The 17222-nt window shown below is 52.0% G+C and overlaps 2 protein-coding genes across 5 annotated transcripts in view; one reads left to right on the forward strand and one right to left on the reverse strand.

Annotated features, from left to right (window-relative positions):
* LOC110504061 (neurofibromin) overlaps window positions 1–17222 on the forward strand; it is a 118714-nt gene that overhangs the window by 53420 nt on the left and 48072 nt on the right. The gene's annotated exons all lie outside the window — the stretch shown is intronic.
* On the reverse strand, window positions 11022–15583 carry LOC110504062 (cell wall protein DAN4). The gene is made up of 2 exons (XM_021582882.2): window positions 14760–15583; window positions 11022–14286 (listed from the first exon to the last, which is right to left on the reverse strand). Exon 2 carries the CDS (start codon window positions 14241–14243, stop codon window positions 12819–12821), a length of 1425 nt encoding a protein of 474 aa, XP_021438557.2. The 5' UTR covers window positions 14244–14286; window positions 14760–15583; the 3' UTR covers window positions 11022–12818.

Raw genomic sequence — 17222 nt, forward strand, 5'->3', positions numbered from 1 at the left:
AATGGAGGATTGCTGCACAGTGCCGGCCCCCTCTGCTGCTAATGAGGCAGGGAGAGGAATGGAGGATTGCAACACAGTGCCGGCCCCCTCTGCTGCTAATGAGGCAGGGAGAGGAATGGAGGATTGCTGCACAGTGCCGGCCCCCTCTGCTGCTAATGAGGCAGGGAGAGGAATGGAGGATTGCAACACAGTGCCGGCCCCCTCTGCTGCTAATGAGGCGGGGAGGGGGAGAGGGATGGAGGATTGCAGCACAGTGCCGGCCCCCTCTGCTGCTAATGAGGCGGGGAGGGGGAGAGGAATGGAGGATTGCAGCACAGTGCCGGCCCCCTCTGCTGCTAATGAGGCAGGGAGAGGAATGGAGGATTGCTGCACAGTGCCGGCCCCCTCTGCTGCTAATGAGGCAGGGGGGGAGAGGAATGGAGGATTGCAGCACAGTGCCGGCCCCCTCTGCTGCTAATGAGGCAGGAGGGGGAGAGGAATGGAGGATTGCAGCACAGTGCCGGCCCCCTCTGCTGCTAATGAGGCAGGGAGAGGAATGGAGGATTGCTGCACAGTGCCGGCCCCCTCTGCTGCTAATGAGGCAGGGAGAGGAATGGAGGATTGCTGCACAGTGCCGGCCCCCTCTGCTGCTAATGAGGCGGGGAGGGGGAGAGGAATGGAGGATTGCTGCACAGTGCCGGCCCCCTCTGCTGCTAATGAGGCGGGGAGGGGGAGAGGAATGGAGGATTGCTGCACAGTGCCGGCCCCCTCTGCTGCTAATGAGGCGGGGAGGGGGAGAGGAATGGAGGATTGCTGCACAGTGCCGGCCCCCTCTGCTGCTAATGAGGCAGGGAGAGGAATGGAGGATTGCAGCACAGTGCCGGCCCCCTCTGCTGCTAATGAGGCAGGGAGAGGAATGGAGGATTGCTGCACAGTGCCGGCCCCCTCTGCTGCTAATGAGGCAGGGAGAGGAATGGAGGATTGCAGCACAGTGCCGGCCCCCTCTGCTGCTAATGAGGCAGGGAGAGGAATGGAGGATTGCAACACAGTGCCGTCCCCCTCTGCTGCTAATGAGGCAGGGAGAGGAATGGAGGATTGCAACACAGTGCCGTCCCCCTCTGCTGCTAATGAGGCAGGGAGGGGAATGGAGGATTGCAGCACAGTGCTGGCCCCCTCTGCTGCTAATGAGGCAGGGAGAGGAATGGAGGATTGCAACACAGTGCCGTCCCCCTCTGCTGCTAATGAGGCAGGGAGGGGAATGGAGGATTGCAACACAGTGCCGTCCCCCTCTGCTGCTAATGAGGCAGGGAGAGGAATGGAGGATTGCTGCACAGTGCCGGCCCCCTCTGCTGCTAATGAGGCAGGGAGAGGAATGGAGGATTGCAACACAGTGCCGTCCCCCTCTGCTGCTAATGAGGCAGGGAGAGGAATGGAGGATTGCTGCACAGTGCCGGCCCCCTCTGCTGCTAATGAGGCAGGGAGAGGAATGGAGGATTGCTGCACAGTGCCGGCCCCCTCTGCTGCTAATGAGGCAGGGAGAGGAATGGAGGATTGCAACACAGTGCCGTCCCCCTCTGCTGCTAATGAGGCAGGGAGAGGAATGGAGGATTGCAACACAGTGCCGTCCCCCTCTGCTGCTAATGAGGCGGGGAGAGGAATGGAGGATTGCTGCACAGTGCCGGCCCCCTCTACTGCTAATGAGGCAGGGAGAGGAATGGAGGATTGCAACACAGTGCCGTCCCCCTCTGCTGCTAATGAGGCGGGGAGAGGAATGGAGGATTGCAACACAGTGCCGTCCCCCTCTGCTGCTAATGAGGCAGGGAGAGGAATGGAGGATTGCAGCACAGTGCCGGCCCCCTCTGCTGCTAATGAGGCAGGGAGAGGAATGGAGGATTGCAGCACAGTGCCGGTCCCCTCTGCTGCTAATGAGGCGGGGAGAGGAATGGAGGATTGCAACACAGTGCCGTCCCCCTCTGCTGCTAATGAGGCAGGGAGAGGAATGGAGGATTGCTGCACAGTGCCGGCCCCCTCTGCTGCTAATGAGGCAGGGAGAGGAATGGAGGATTGCAACACAGTGCCGTCCCCCTCTGCTGCTAATGAGGCAGGGAGAGGAATGGAGGATTGCTGCACAGTGCCGGCCCCCTCTGCTGCTAATGAGGCAGGGAGAGGAATGGAGGATTGCTGCACAGTGCCGGCCCCCTCTGCTGCTAATGAGGCAGGGAGAGGAATGGAGGATTGCAACACAGTGCCGTCCCCCTCTGCTGCTAATGAGGCAGGGAGAGGAATGGAGGATTGCAACACAGTGCCGTCCCCCTCTGCTGCTAATGAGGCGGGGAGAGGAATGGAGGATTGCTGCACAGTGCCGGCCCCCTCTACTGCTAATGAGGCAGGGAGAGGAATGGAGGATTGCAACACAGTGCCGTCCCCCTCTGCTGCTAATGAGGCGGGGAGAGGAATGGAGGATTGCAACACAGTGCCGTCCCCCTCTGCTGCTAATGAGGCAGGGAGAGGAATGGAGGATTGCAGCACAGTGCCGGCCCCCTCTGCTGCTAATGAGGCAGGGAGAGGAATGGAGGATTGCAGCACAGTGCCGGTCCCCTCTGCTGCTAATGAGGCGGGGAGAGGAATGGAGGATTGCAACACAGTGCCGTCCCCCTCTGCTGCTAATGAGGCAGGGAGAGGAATGGAGGATTGCTGCACAGTGCCGGCCCCCTCTGCTGCTAATGAGGCAGGGAGAGGAATGGAGGATTGCAACACAGTGCCGTCCCCCTCTGCTGCTAATGAGGCAGGGAGAGGAATGGAGGATTGCTGCACAGTGCCGGCCCCCTCTGCTGCTAATGAGGCAGGGAGAGGAATGGAGGATTGCTGCACAGTGCCGGCCCCCTCTGCTGCTAATGAGGCAGGGAGAGGAATGGAGGATTGCAACACAGTGCCGGCCCCCTCTGCTGCTAATGAGGCGGGGAGGGGGAGAGGAATGGAGGATTGCAGCACAGTGCCGGCCCCCTCTGCTGCTAATGAGGCAGGGAGAGGAATGGAGGATTGCTGCACAGTGCCGGCCCCCTCTGCTGCTAATGAGGCAGGGGGGGGAGAGGAATGGAGGATTGCAGCACAGTGCTGGCCCCCTCTGCTGCTAATGAGGCAGGGAGAGGAATGGAGGATTGCAACACAGTGCCGTCCCCCTCTGCTGCTAATGAGGCAGGGAGGGGAATGGAGGATTGCAACACAGTGCCGTCCCCCTCTGCTGCTAATGAGGCAGGGAGAGGAATGGAGGATTGCTGCACAGTGCCGGCCCCCTCTGCTGCTAATGAGGCAGGGAGAGGAATGGAGGATTGCAACACAGTGCCGTCCCCCTCTGCTGCTAATGAGGCAGGGAGAGGAATGGAGGATTGCTGCACAGTGCCGGCCCCCTCTGCTGCTAATGAGGCAGGGAGAGGAATGGAGGATTGCTGCACAGTGCCGGCCCCCTCTGCTGCTAATGAGGCAGGGAGAGGAATGGAGGATTGCAACACAGTGCCGTCCCCCTCTGCTGCTAATGAGGCAGGGAGAGGAATGGAGGATTGCAACACAGTGCCGTCCCCCTCTGCTGCTAATGAGGCGGGGAGAGGAATGGAGGATTGCTGCACAGTGCCGGCCCCCTCTACTGCTAATGAGGCAGGGAGAGGAATGGAGGATTGCAACACAGTGCCGTCCCCCTCTGCTGCTAATGAGGCGGGGAGAGGAATGGAGGATTGCAACACAGTGCCGTCCCCCTCTGCTGCTAATGAGGCAGGGAGAGGAATGGAGGATTGCAGCACAGTGCCGGCCCCCTCTGCTGCTAATGAGGCAGGGAGAGGAATGGAGGATTGCAGCACAGTGCCGGTCCCCTCTGCTGCTAATGAGGCGGGGAGAGGAATGGAGGATTGCAACACAGTGCCGTCCCCCTCTGCTGCTAATGAGGCAGGGAGAGGAATGGAGGATTGCAACACAGTGCCGGCCCCCTCTGCTGCTAATGAGGCAGGGAGAGGAATGGAGGATTGCTGCACAGTGCCGGCCCCCTCTGCTGCTAATGAGGCAGGGAGAGGCATGGAGGATTGCAACACAGTGCCGGCCCCCTCTGCTGCTAATGAGGCGGGGAGGGGGAGAGGAATGGAGGATTGCAGCACAGTGCCGGCCCCCTCTGCTGCTAATGAGGCAGGGAGAGGAATGGAGGATTGCTGCACAGTGCCGGCCCCCTCTGCTGCTAATGAGGCAGGGGGGGGAGAGGAATGGAGGATTGCAGCACAGTGCCGGCCCCCTCTGCTGCTAATGAGGCAGGAGGGGGAGAGGAATGGAGGATTGCTGCACAGTGCCGGCCCCCTCTGCTGCTAATGAGGCAGGGAGAGGAATGGAGGATTGCAGCACAGTGCCGGCCCCCTCTGCTGCTAATGAGGCAGGGAGAGGAATGGAGGATTGCAACACAGTGCCGGCCCCCTCTGCTGCTAATGAGGCAGGGAGAGGAATGGAGGATTGCTGCACAGTGCCGGCCCCCTCTGCTGCTAATGAGGCAGGGAGAGGAATGGAGGATTGCTGCACAGTGCCGGCCCCCTCTGCTGCTAATGAGGCAGGGAGAGGAATGGAGGATTGCAGCACAGTGCCGTCCCCCTCTGCTGCTAATGAGGCAGGGAGAGGAATGGAGGATTGCAACACAGTGCCGTCCCCCTCTGCTGCTAATGAGGCAGGGAGAGGAATGGAGGATTGCAACACAGTGCCGTCCCCTCTGCTGCTAATGAGGCAGGGAGGGGAATGGAGGATTGCAGCACAGTGCTGGCCCCCTCTGCTGCTAATGAGGCAGGGAGAGGAATGGAGGATTGCAACACAGTGCCGTCCCCCTCTGCTGCTAATGAGGCAGGGAGGGGAATGGAGGATTGCAACACAGTGCCGTCCCCCTCTGCTGCTAATGAGGCAGGGAGAGGAATGGAGGATTGCTGCACAGTGCCGGCCCCCTCTGCTGCTAATGAGGCAGGGAGAGGAATGGAGGATTGCAACACAGTGCCGTCCCCCTCTGCTGCTAATGAGGCAGGGAGAGGAATGGAGGATTGCTGCACAGTGCCGGCCCCCTCTGCTGCTAATGAGGCAGGGAGAGGAATGGAGGATTGCTGCACAGTGCCGGCCCCCTCTGCTGCTAATGAGGCAGGGAGAGGAATGGAGGATTGCAACACAGTGCCGTCCCCCTCTGCTGCTAATGAGGCAGGGAGAGGAATGGAGGATTGCAACACAGTGCCGTCCCCCTCTGCTGCTAATGAGGCGGGGAGAGGAATGGAGGATTGCTGCACAGTGCCGGCCCCCTCTACTGCTAATGAGGCGGGGAGGGGGAGAGGAATGGAGGATTGCAACACAGTGCCGTCCCCCTCTGCTGCTAATGAGGCGGGGAGAGGAATGGAGGATTGCAACACAGTGCCGTCCCCCTCTGCTGCTAATGAGGCAGGGAGAGGAATGGAGGATTGCAGCACAGTGCCGGCCCCCTCTGCTGCTAATGAGGCAGGGAGAGGAATGGAGGATTGCAGCACAGTGCCGGTCCCCTCTGCTGCTAATGAGGCGGGGAGAGGAATGGAGGATTGCAACACAGTGCCGTCCCCCTCTGCTGCTAATGAGGCAGGGAGAGGAATGGAGGATTGCAACACAGTGCCGGCCCCCTCTGCTGCTAATGAGGCAGGGAGAGGAATGGAGGATTGCAACACAGTGCCGTCCCCCTCTGCTGCTAATGAGGCGGGGAGAGGAATGGAGGATTGCAGCACAGTGCCGGCCCCCTCTGCTGCTAATGAGGCAGGGAGAGGAATGGAGGATTGCAGCACAGTGCCGTCCCCCTCTACTGCTAATGAGGCAGGGAGAGGAATGGAGGATTGCTGCACAATGCCGGCCCCCTCTGCTGCTAATGAGGCAGGGAGAGGAATGGAGGATTGCAACACAGTGCCGTCCCCCTCTGCTGCTAATGAGGCGGGGAGAGGAATGGAGGATTGCAGCACAGTGCCGGCCCCCTCTGCTGCTAATGAGGCAGGGAGAGGAATGGAGGATTGCAGCACAGTGCCATCCCCCTCTACTGCTAATGAGGCAGGGAGAGGAATGGAGGATTGCTGCACAGTGCCGGCCCCCTCTGCTGCTAATGAGGCAGGGAGAGGAATGGAGGATTGCTGCACAGTGCCGTCCCCCTCTACTGCTAATGAGGCAGGGAGAGGAATGGAGGATTGCTGCACAGTGCCGGCCCCCTCTGCTGCTAATGAGGCAGGGAGAGGAATGGAGGATTGCAGCACAGTGCCGTCCCCCTCTACTGCTAATGAGGCAGGGAGAGGAATGGAGGATTGCTGTACAGTGCCGGTCCCCTCTGCTGCTAATGAGGCATGGAGAGGAATGGAGGATTGCTGCACAGTGCCGTCCCCCTCTACTGCTAATGAGGCAGGGAGAGGAATGGAGGATTGCTGCACAGTGCCGTCCCCCTCTACTGCTAATGAGGCATGGAGAGGAATGGAGGATTGCTGCACAGTGCTGGTCCCCTCTGCTGCTAATGAGGCAGGGAGAGGAATGGAGGATTGCTGCACAGTGCCGTCCCCCTCTGCTGCTAATGAGGCAGGGAGAGGAATGGAGGATTGCTGCACAGTGCCGGTCCCCTCTGCTGCTAATGAGGCAGGGAGAGGAATGGAGGATTGCTGCACAGTGCCGACCCCCTCTGCTGCTAATGAGGCAGGGAGAGGAATGGAGGATTGCTGCACAGTGCCGGCCCCCTCTGCTGCTAATGAGGCAGGGAGGGGAGAGGAATGGAGGATTGCTGCACAGTGCCGTCCCCCTCTGCTGCTAATGAGGCAGGGAGAGGAATGGAGGATTGCTGCACAGTGCCGTCCCCCTCTGCTGCTAATGAGGCAGGGAGAGGAATGGAGGATTGCTGCACAGTGCCGGCCCCCTCTGCTGCTAATGAGGCAGGGAGAGGAATGGAGGATTGCTGCACAGTGCCGGCCCCCTCTGCTGCTAATGAGGCAGGGAGGGGAGAGGAATGGAGGATTGCTGCACAGTGCCGTCCCCCTCTGCTGCTAATGAGGCAGGGAGAGGAATGGAGGATTGCTGCACAGTGCCGTCCCCCTCTGCTGCTAATGAGGCAGGGAGAGGAATGGAGGATTGCTGCACAGTGCCGTCCCCCTCTGCTGCTAATGAGGCAGGGAGAGGAATGGAGGATTGCAGCACAGTGCCGTCCCCCTCTGCTGCTAATGAGGCAGGGAGAGGAATGGAGGATTGCAGCACAGTGCCGGCCCCCTCTGCTGCTAATGAGGCAGGGAGAGGAATGGAGGATTGCAGCACAGTGCCGTCCCCCTCTGCTGCTAATGAGGCAGGGAGAGGAATGGAGGATTGCTGCACAGTGCCGTCCCCCTCTGCTGCTAATGAGGCAGGGAGAGGAATGGAGGATTGCTGCACAGTGCCGGTCCCCTCTGCTGCTAATGAGGCAGGGAGAGGAATGGAGGATTGCTGCACAGTGCCGACCCCCTCTGCTGCTAATGAGGCAGGGAGAGGAATGGAGGATTGCTGCACAGTGCCGGCCCCCTCTGCTGCTAATGAGGCAGGGAGGGGAGAGGAATGGAGGATTGCTGCACAGTGCCGTCCCCCTCTGCTGCTAATGAGGCAGGGAGAGGAATGGAGGATTGCTGCACAGTGCCGTCCCCCTCTGCTGCTAATGAGGCAGGGAGAGGAATGGAGGATTGCTGCACAGTGCCGGCCCCCTCTGCTGCTAATGAGGCAGGGAGAGGAATGGAGGATTGCTGCACAGTGCCGGCCCCCTCTGCTGCTAATGAGGCAGGGAGGGTAGAGGAATGGAGGATTGCTGCACAGTGCCGTCCCCCTCTGCTGCTAATGAGGCAGGGAGAGGAATGGAGGATTGCTGCACAGTGCCGTCCCCCTCTGCTGCTAATGAGGCAGGGAGAGGAATGGAGGATTGCTGCACAGTGCCGTCCCCCTCTGCTGCTAATGAGGCAGGGAGAGGAATGGAGGATTGCAGCACAGTGCCGTCCCCCTCTGCTGCTAATGAGGCAGGGAGAGGAATGGAGGATTGCAGCACAGTGCCGGCCCCCTCTGCTGCTAATGAGGCAGGGAGAGGAATGGAGGATTGCAGCACAGTGCCGTCCCCCTCTGCTGCTAATGAGGCAGGGAGAGGAATGGAGGATTGCTGCACAGTGCCGTCCCCCTCTGCTGCTAATGAGGCAGGGAGAGGAATGGAGGATTGCTGCACAGTGCCGGTCCCCTCTGCTGCTAATGAGGCAGGGAGAGGAATGGAGGATTGCTGCACAGTGCCGACCCCCTCTGCTGCTAATGAGGCAGGGAGAGGAATGGAGGATTGCTGCACAGTGCCGGCCCCCTCTGCTGCTAATGAGGCAGGGAGGGGAGAGGAATGGAGGATTGCTGCACAGTGCCGTCCCCCTCTGCTGCTAATGAGGCAGGGAGAGGAATGGAGGATTGCTGCACAGTGCCGTCCCCCTCTGCTGCTAATGAGGCAGGGAGAGGAATGGAGGATTGCTGCACAGTGCCGGCCCCCTCTGCTGCTAATGAGGCAGGGAGAGGAATGGAGGATTGCTGCACAGTGCCGGCCCCCTCTGCTGCTAATGAGGCAGGGAGGGGAGAGGAATGGAGGATTGCTGCACAGTGCCGTCCCCCTCTGCTGCTAATGAGGCAGGGAGAGGAATGGAGGATTGCTGCACAGTGCCGTCCCCCTCTGCTGCTAATGAGGCAGGGAGAGGAATGGAGGATTGCTGCACAGTGCCGTCCCCCTCTGCTGCTAATGAGGCAGGGAGAGGAATGGAGGATTGCAGCACAGTGCCGGCCCCCTCTGCTGCTAATGAGGCAGGGAGAGGAATGGAGGATTGCAACACAGTGCCGTCCCCCTCTGCTGCTAATGAGGCAGGGAGAGGAATGGAGGATTGCTGCTAATGAGGCAGCAGAGGGGGTCAGGTCTCTCCAGAGACTCTTTGATCGGGTTCAAGTCCGGGCTCTGGCTGGACCACTCAAGGACATCGTGCATTGTCTTGGCTGTGTGCTTGTTGTCCTATTTTAGAATAAGGCTGTAACTTAACTGTGGAAAAAGTGAAAGGGGCTGAATGCTTTCCGAATGCCCTGTATCTAACATCACATCTGGCACCTGCAACGACTGGCTGCCTCCACCGCCCTCAGCAGCGAATTAGCACTGTTTTTGTGTTAACGGTACAGTTGTCTCATCCTAGTTTTTAGTGGGTGTGTGTGCTGTGATTTGATTACTTCATTTTGAGTGGAGTGATTTGGGGGTGCCACTGGAGATTTAGATTGTAATTATGTTTTTAAATCAGCACTTCATGAAGTCACTTCTGTGCCCACATGCCTTTCCCTGACTATTAAAGAATGACCCAGCCAGCCAGCCTGCCTGCCTGCCTGCCTGCCTGGCTGGCTGGCTGGCTGGGTGGGTCATTCTTTAATAGTTTGGCCAATGAAACAGTCCTCTGTAGTTTGGGGCTTCCCTCGTGGAAATATACACGAAGCATAACATCATGCTTATTGTTCTAGGCATTCCGTACTTAGCACCACAGAACTGCTCTGTTCTGCAACTAGCCGTAAGCAAGCAGTGAATATTTCATTCTGCACATCTGCCGAAGCAGGCCGCCCTGCTACTGCTGGCAATATCAGTCAGCGACAAGCCAGCATGAATTGCTGGCAGCAATTACCATTCACAATTCTCCAGAAAAATGTCAGCAAATGAAACGCAGTAAGAAATACCCTCCATAGTGCAGTGCATGGTGCTAGCATGGCAACACCAGACCAATCCAAAGTGTGAAACTGCATAGCTACTCCAATCTGCTGTGTTTGTTCCGGGTGTTCAACCAATAAGCTGTGAGAGTCTGTGATATCAAACTAATGTGGGCTATTCATCTTAGATTATTAGATGGGATCATTGAAAATGACTATCTGAGTTCTGTAAATTTGTCATGTTGAAAGCTTTGTTAATAAGTTGAAGCATCAAGAGAATTGCATACACAAACCACAAGTGTTTGTACGAGGGAAAATATGTTTTCACAGAAGGTTTCCCACCTTGCAATCTACTTGTGTGAAAACCAACGGTAGTCACAGCACATGCAATTGTTTTAGAATGATGAGCACAGAAAATATGTATAGTCAATACTAAAAGTCATACTCTTACAATAGCTTGTCATGATAGTAGAACGAATTGACCTGTGTTGAGATGAACATGGCATGGATTCTGTTTGTTGCAAATTGAACCGACTGTGTTGAGATGAACATGGCATCTGTTTGTGTTGGAGATTAAGATTGACCCCCGACAGGCCTGATATGACAGACTGAGTTGGTGGTTTGAAATCTACATCAGACTTGGAACTGCAGATGTGTAAAGAGTTAGAATGAAACAGGACTGAAATTATTCTCAAATTTAGCTGCTTCTCGTGCTGCTTCCTCTCTACTTCTCTTGTGTTTCTTTCATGTCTGTGGCAGTATCAACACAGGGAGTTCTACAATCATTTTTCAATAGAAACATATCCCTTTTAGTACTCAGCTGGAGAATATGCCTGGAAGAGTAGTTGGGGGGTGGTGAGAGGGAATGGATTTATGATGGCTGTATCTTCCAGGCAACGCAGCGGCAGGGGCGGGTGGAGTGGGGGATTGGCTTGTGGTGTAGGCAGATGATGCGCTTTCCTCACTCACCACCCAGCAGAATGAATTATAGCCTGGCGTTAACCATTGAGCCTATAGTCTGCCTCACTGTATGAGGCTAATGTAGTACACAAATTCACACCAGTATTTACCATAATTGGATTTATTGCATAAATACGTGATTGATGAACAACGAGCATTTAACATCTAATTTGTTGACAAGTATGTGTAGGTGATTGGGCGTGGTGGTTGCTTTCCGTCTCCCATCTTGTTTCTGTGGTTTCTCTTCAGATGAGTGTCAAAGGAATTTAATAATTCCTATATGTGTTCATTAACCAATTCAATTAAAATCACTCTGTCTGGTTCTAAGATTTTGTAAGATCCTTATTTGCATAAAATAGACAGAGACCAGTCTATCAAAATTAGCCAATAGCATTTATTCTCGAGAGCGCGCTGCCCCGAGAACCATGTACAACAGCTTATATTTCACATATGACGTCATAGGTTTTAAAATGTCCTTCCTCCTCTCGACCAGGACAAAGCAGTCCTGGTCAAAAGTTCATTACAACTCTCTAGCGCACATACATGACAGACAATATATCTGGATTACCTCCTGAAGTCTCAACATAATTTATTACCACTTTAGCAGACAGTTCCAGATACGGAAAACCGCCACAGAGTGATCGCCACAGAGTTATAGTTGAGTCGGTTCAAACATAGGTTAATGACCCTCTTTGCTTACTTAAGACACACACACACACATTCCTTCCTACACAATGGTTATCATTTCCAATTACCCCTTATCCATGCTACATAACCTCTTTCTTAGGAACTAACATTATTTAATCAGATATTGTAAAACAGGGTAGAGTTTAATTAGTTATAGTTCTATTTAAATGTTGATATTGTTTAGTCATTATTCATAAAATTCCTAACAATGAGACATTGAGGCATTTTTTGTGGGTCTGACATTTCCCTCTTTCTGTCTCTCTTTACTGTTAGTGTACTGCTGCACAGCTCTGAAGTACACTGGGAGCAACTGCAACACTGCAGTAAGGCACTGACTAACAGTGTTGGGCCAGCCCCACTGAGAGACTAACTCCCTGCTCACTCTTTCTCACATTCATTTCATCTGTTGTTCCTCAGTTTAATTATATAATTCACCCTTTCGTTTAATTTATTTTTAGTACTTCTTCTTTCACCGTGAATATTTCAGCCTGGGTAGATTGTTTTCATTGACTTGACTTATGCTCTGAGAATGTTCACTTGTCACACACACACACACACACACACACACACACACACACACACACACACACACACACACACACACACACACACACACACACAAAATATTACAATTACATTACTTCAGCAGTGCATCCTTCTCTGAATTATCTCACCACTGGGTATGATGCTGATGTTTAGGCTTTTACATCCTGTGTGATTCTCTCCAAAAAGTACACTGGAGAAAAGCAAATATTGTAGCATGAAATAATTATCACTGCTACAGATTGGTCAGGCGGAATTAAAATGGATCTGAAAAGTATCCACATCTTGAATCAAAACATTTGGGAAAGCTTTCTGAGTGTACGTTTGGTTGCCTTCATACCAAAGAAAGATCATAGGGGAAAAAAGCTGATTATTGTGGCCAATGTCAGTTATCCTGTTAAATAGGGAGAGGGTTAGCTTGGTTTTCACAATCAAACTATGGCTATAAGCCTAGTTGAAGATCCATTTCATGGAATGTTTCATCAGATAAAGGTATAGATAGAGGAAGCAAAACACTGATAAACATCAGTTTAGTTTTTTGGTTAAAGTGGTTTCCTTTGTTGGTTGGTGGGGGAGGAGATTGGGTTTCCTGTGTGTTGCTATTTGTCACTGCTTGGAGATGGGTAAAGGCGGGTCCGGGGGGATGGGGAAATATGTGCTCTCTGGTGGAGGGGGGCTGGCCTGGTCTGAGGTGAACACCCAACAGTGGTGGAGGAACAGCTTCTGGGATATCTGGTGGAGTATGAGAGGGAGAGGAAGAGCGATTGGGAGCATTGTCTGGCCCCAGATCAACATCCTGCAAGGAGGAAGGAGGCTGATGGTCATGGGTGGGTGCTGTGGCAGTGGTCTCTGAAGACGTTGGTGGCGGAGGAGATGAGGAGTTGTCTGGAAGTTGTACCTCCTCAGTATTTTCTTTGTTCAACGCAGCAGTCCCGTTGCACGGTTTAACAATCTGAAACCGTCTCTCTTCCGAATGTACTTCCTGACGGAATCTCACCCATCTGGAATTCCTGGTCAGTATCCTGGATCAGAGAGAACCTCTTGGAGAGTTGCTGAGACAGGAAGCCAGAGAAGGAGATTCCATTGGAGCCCCTCAGATGGACATCACCACTATCGTCATAATCCTTTTGAGACTGGACTCCACCGTCCAGAAACGGAGAGGGGCCTGCCCAGGCTGTATTCTGCAGCTGGATCCTCTGTTGTCTTTGCTTCCTCACGAAGATGACCCCGAAACCCACCAGCATCATGAACAGCGTCCCACCAATCAGTACAGCCACCGCTGTGCCATGGTTCCCCGTCTTTTTTCGCTTGTCTTTGTTTGCAGTTTTTGTCGGAGGCTTTGGTTTCTTTTTTGCCGTGGTGGTCGCAGTGGCAACTTCTTTTTTAGTGGGGACCATTGGTGTGGATTGACCCTTGCTGCTGGTAACGGCAACACTAGAAGTAACAGAGACTTCAGTGGTGGCAAGGGTCTTGGCAGGCTTGGTCGACGTCCATGGAGTGGAGACGTGGGTTGAAGATTTGGTCATGGCTGTAGATGGAGGTAGGGTGGTGGGGGAAGTGGCAGCACTAGGCAGCTCAGATGGGCCTGTTGGACCTCTTTCAGTGGGGTGTGAAGGGGTTGATCTCCTGCTTGTGACTGGGGCCTGGGAGGCAGTGCTGGATAGTTGAGCCTCTCCACCTGTGTTCAAAGTATATTCCGCTCTAGTCGGTGTCACTCCAAATCCAACAACAGTTGGCGTGGGTCGGTTCCTGTCTGTGGAGTCGTTGGACTGCGATATTGGAGAATTGGACGTAGTAGGCCCCGTTTGGATCTCTGTTGGTTGATTTGGTGTCGGTGAGGTTGTTTGAGTGGACAACTCAGAAGGTCTAGGTGATGCTGTTGGACTAACTTCGTCCTTGCCGGAGGGTGTAACTTGCCTTACCAGAGGTTGATTCCACATAGCGGGCGAAGTTTCCCGGACTCTATCTGCTGTGATCTCCACCGTAGACTTGTTTTTATATCTGGTTGTTTGGCGGTCCTGAGGTGACTGGGAGTTCCTCTTTGTGCTCATACGCAAAGGCTGCATTGGAGGCTGATCGTAGCTGAGAATGTTTCTGGTCGACACCTGGTCTGAAGTCTGTGGTTCACTTTTCACTGTGAGCTTCAACTCAACTGAAGATGCTACAGTGCTATGTTGTCCTTCGTCCGGTGCGTTGTTGAGGGGCTCTTGAGCCATTTCTAAGGGTGAAACTTTATTGTCCGAAGTTGCAGTAACCTCACTGCTTCTGAAGTTGGTAGAGTGGAGGTTAGGTTGAAGTGTCACTGTGCCATTCAGTCCCCGTGGCAGCATCCACAGAAACAACACAATAACAAGACGCTTTCCCTCCATTGCTGTTTCCTGTTAACATCTGAATTCTGCTGTGTCCTGATGACTGATGGATGAAAAGAAGAAAAGCAACTGTCATTACTGTATCTACAAACGCGCTGTACCATGAGGAAACAAGCAACATTTAAGCATAAAGGGCTGTGTGGTAAAATGCGATCGCCACTTTTGGCATTTCCTTCCTCAACTACAATTCAAAGTAGGCATACAATATTTAGAGTAAATGTGATCTGTTAATACGATCAGAATGTTTAATGGAGGAATCAAACAATATTTTCTGTTTTTGTTCCATTTCTAAGAATGAATGGCTTATAATGTTTCACATCAGGATGTCTTTGTCCAATCAGTATTGATTAGCTTACATTAGTGATAGTGTTTGTATAATGTGCTTTTTTCCCCTCCTACTTACCATTTAAAACTCCCACATCCCACAAACAACTCTGTATTTATAAGGCTTTTGTTCACAACTGCTTGCACATTCTCTATATTTACATCACCCACCCTAAAGTTGGTTGTACTCACCTGAGCCTGCACAGGATGTAACCCTCGAATCCTGGCCGGCCTTAACCTGCTCCAAGTTCACAAAAATCAAAAACCCTGTATGAGTTGGTGTCTCTCAGTTGGGAGAGGTCCCCATAGTTTGGTGTACATGAAGCCCAGAAAGCAACCGCTGTAGAAGGCTGCGAGGCCACAGCCTGGTAGAATACAGAACCTTCGCTTGCCTCACTTGACAGGAAGTGAGAGCTGTGAAACTGAGGTCTGATGACAGATGACACCCTGTTTGTTTTAACAGAGCAAAGTCTACAGTGATGGAAGAAGAGGGGTTTGTGATTTTAGCACTGGATGTTTCAATACAAAGATGTACATATTTCATTTTAATATGCACTCTGGGATAGTTGTCTTTGTCATATAGTTTGTTACAGACAGTACTGAATGTTGTGCTCTTAGGAAGTTTCTGTTAAATAAATAGCTGCCTATCACTCCTGTAGAGATGGCGTGAAAGTGGTTGGCCGCCTTGCTGCTGAATCCTGTTACATGGGAAGTGTTTCAGTTGTCGCTATCACTCATTCTGTTCAATTATACAGTCGATATTGTTTTCTGTATTTGTGCTTTTGGTTTAAAACTGTCAACAGAAATAAGATGCAGTTAAAAAAAGATTGAAACACAGCAAGGTCTAGGGCTTGGTGTCAAAGACAAGCGGTGGTTGTTTCAGTGTTTTCAGTTGAATTGTTGAACATAGACTGTGGTCACCACTACAGCGTTGTTCTCCTTCCTTTCACATGCCAACAATATCAAGCCCACATTTCTCTTTTCATGTACACTACCGCTCAAAAGTTTGGAGTCACGTAGAATTTTTTTTTAAAGAAAAGCTATTTTTTTGTCCATTTAAAATAACATCAAATTGGTCAGAAATATAGTGTAGACATTGTTAATGTTGTTATTGACTATTGTAGCTGGAAACACATTTTTAAATGGAATATCTACATAGGCGTACAGAGTTCCATTATCAGCAACCATCACTCCTGTGTTCCAATTGAGCGTTGTGTTAGCTAATCCAAGTTTATAATTTTAAAAGGCTAATTGATCATTAGAAAACCCTTTTGCAATTATGTCAAATGTTTTTCTGATTTAAAGAAGCAATAAAACTGTCCTTTAGACTAGTTGAGTATCTGGAGCATCAGTATTTGTAGGTTCGATTACAGGCTCAAAATGGCCAGAAACAAATAACTTTCTTCTGAAACTCTTCAGTCTGTTCTTGTTCTGAGAAATGAAGGCTATTCCATGCAATAAATTGCCAAGAAACTGAAGATCTCGCACAACGCTGTGTACTACTCCCTTCGTAGAACACCGCAAACTGTCTCTAACCAGAATATAAAGAGGAGTGGGAGGCCCCGGTGCACAACAGAGCTAGAGGACAAGTACTTTAGAGTGTCTAGTTTGAGAAACAAGCACCTCACTAAAGTCCTCAACTGGCAGCTTCATTAAATAGTCCCCGCAAAACAGCAGTCTCAACGTCAACAGTGAAGAGGTGACTCCTGGATGCTGGCCTTTGAGGCAGAGTTGCAAAGAAAAAGCCATTTCTCAGACTGGCCAATAAAAAGCTAAGATTAAGATGGTCAAAAGAACACAAACACTGGACAGAGTAACTCTGTCTCGAAGGCCATCATCCAGGAGTCCCCATAGGGCGGCGCACAATTGGCCCAGCGTCGTCCGGGTTTGGCCGGGGTAGACCGTCATTGTTAATAAGAATTTGTTCTTGTTTGACTTGCCTAGTTAAACAAAGGCTACACACACACACACACACACACACACACACACACACACACACAACCACACTCACCAAAAAGTTATTTTGTTGGCATTTACATATGTCCCCATTACCAGTGAAACATAAACAAAACCTATTTCTTTCACTTACTTGCAGTGCTGTTTCGTTGTTCATTTGTTAAGTTGTTTCCTTCTCTACCAGGATTTCATCATACAGTTTAAGTCGGAACTTTACATACACCTTAGCCAAATACATTTCAACTCAGTTTTTCACAATTCCTGACATTTAATCCTGGTAAAAATTCCCTCTTTTAGGTCAGTTAGGATCACCACTTTATTTTAAGAATGTGAAATGTCAGAATAAAGAGAGAGTGATTTATTTCAGCTTTTATTTCTTTCATCACATTCCCAGTGGGTCAGAAGTTTACATTCACTCAATTAGTATTTGGTAGCATTGCCTTGAAATTGTTTAACTTGGGTCAAAGGTTTCAGATAGCCTTCCACAAGCTTCCCACAATAAGTTGGGTGAGTTTTGGCCCATTCCTCCTGACATAGCTGGTGTAACTGGGTCAGGTTTGTAGGCCTCCTTGTTCGCACACGCATTTTCAGTTCTGCCCACAAATTTTCTATGGGATTGAGGTCAGAGCTTTGTGATGGCCATTCCAATACCTTGACTTTGTTGTCCTTAAGCCATTTTGCCACAACTTTGGAAGTATG

This window comes from Oncorhynchus mykiss, chromosome 24, assembly GCF_013265735.2.
Source record: "Oncorhynchus mykiss isolate Arlee chromosome 24, USDA_OmykA_1.1, whole genome shotgun sequence".
Taxonomy (NCBI): domain Eukaryota; kingdom Metazoa; phylum Chordata; class Actinopteri; order Salmoniformes; family Salmonidae; genus Oncorhynchus; species Oncorhynchus mykiss.

Excerpts from the sequence above, each read along its gene's own strand:
- LOC110504062 (XM_021582882.2), bottom strand. The coding sequence starts at position 14,243 with ATGGAGGGAAAGCGTCTTGTTATTGTGTTGTTTCTGTGGATGCTGCCA.